The 1111-nt window shown below is 25.2% G+C and overlaps 1 protein-coding gene across 1 annotated transcript; it reads right to left on the bottom strand.

Annotated features, from left to right (window-relative positions):
• Window positions 1–46: 46 nt before the first annotated feature.
• Window positions 47–1058, bottom strand: PCYB_007680 (hypothetical protein; the record flags this gene model as incomplete). Its single annotated transcript, XM_004228189.1, has 2 exons — window positions 47–889; window positions 1017–1058. The coding sequence occupies 2 exons, from the start codon at window positions 1056–1058 to the stop codon at window positions 47–49; spliced, it is 885 nt and encodes a 294-aa protein (XP_004228237.1).
• Window positions 1059–1111: the final 53 nt, after the last annotated feature.

The following is a 1111-nucleotide window of genomic DNA, read 5'->3' as shown; positions in this document are numbered from 1 at the left end:
GAAGGGCATGCAATGTAAATATATTCTTCTAAAGATGTTCATTTTTTTAAATTAAATGCATTCCAACCTTATATGTTAACCCCAAAAGAGAAAATATTCCTGCCAGTATTCCAATTACTGCGGGTGTAGTATAAATCGTAGAACAGTCAGTACTAGTGGTAGAACGGTCAGTATTAATTGTAAAACTGTCTAATTTGTCGATATCAATGGAAGAACAACTGAAGAATTTATCAATATCGTTAGAGTCTAATGTTGGTATATTCCCATATTTTGTTTTTATACGAGTTAGTTCTGAATATTTGTCTCTAAAAAGCTTTAAATATGAAGGTATATCCTGATCACATAGAGAGTTTAGTTTTACCTTATGGTAAAATTTTACAATTTCTGTTTTATATTTTTTAATACAATTCGATATAAAACGCTTGAATTTACAATAATCTGAATCAATTTTAATTTTAGAAATTCCCTTTAATATTTCATTATTATAATTAAAAACATATAAATCGATTAGATCTTCATCTGTAATAAGGTCTTCATCAATACTAAGATAAGGACAGAGTTCTCCGGAATCTATCATATTTTTTAAAAAATGTAGTTTAAAAATTTTTTCTATCAAAACATCAGAAAGCTTCCATTGTTTTCTTTCAAAATATAACCAATGGTGTAAATAATAACAGCATTTAGGAGAATCTTCATCGCTCTTATTAACTTTACATAAAAACCAATTTCTTATAAGTTTTTTACAGAAATCATTATACATTCCTTTGTTTTCAGGTGAGATTTCTAGTTCTTTTTCGCACAAATCAACATTAGTTTGTATACTTGTATCATCAGTGACAGGTTCATAATATACATTATGCAGATTCCATATGTCATCTAAAAAGGGATACTAATCATAATGTGAATAAACAATTATTAGAATGAGACTATATTTATTATTTTTCAAGAATTATATCTAACTTTAATAAAATCCTTATAAATAAATAATTGATAAATATCAAATAATAGGATTCAACTTTTTCTCTCCAGTATTCAAGGTCATTATTAAATTCCGCCATATTTGTTAAAATAAATAATAAAAAATTTTAATTATAGAATTTTTATATATCAA

The sequence above is a fragment of the Plasmodium cynomolgi genome, assembly GCF_000321355.1.
Source record: "Plasmodium cynomolgi strain B DNA, scaffold: 1427, whole genome shotgun sequence".
In the NCBI taxonomy this organism is placed as follows: domain Eukaryota; phylum Apicomplexa; class Aconoidasida; order Haemosporida; family Plasmodiidae; genus Plasmodium; species Plasmodium cynomolgi.
The sequence above is the reverse complement of the archived record's forward strand: the minus strand, read 5'-3'. Positions and strand labels throughout refer to the sequence as shown.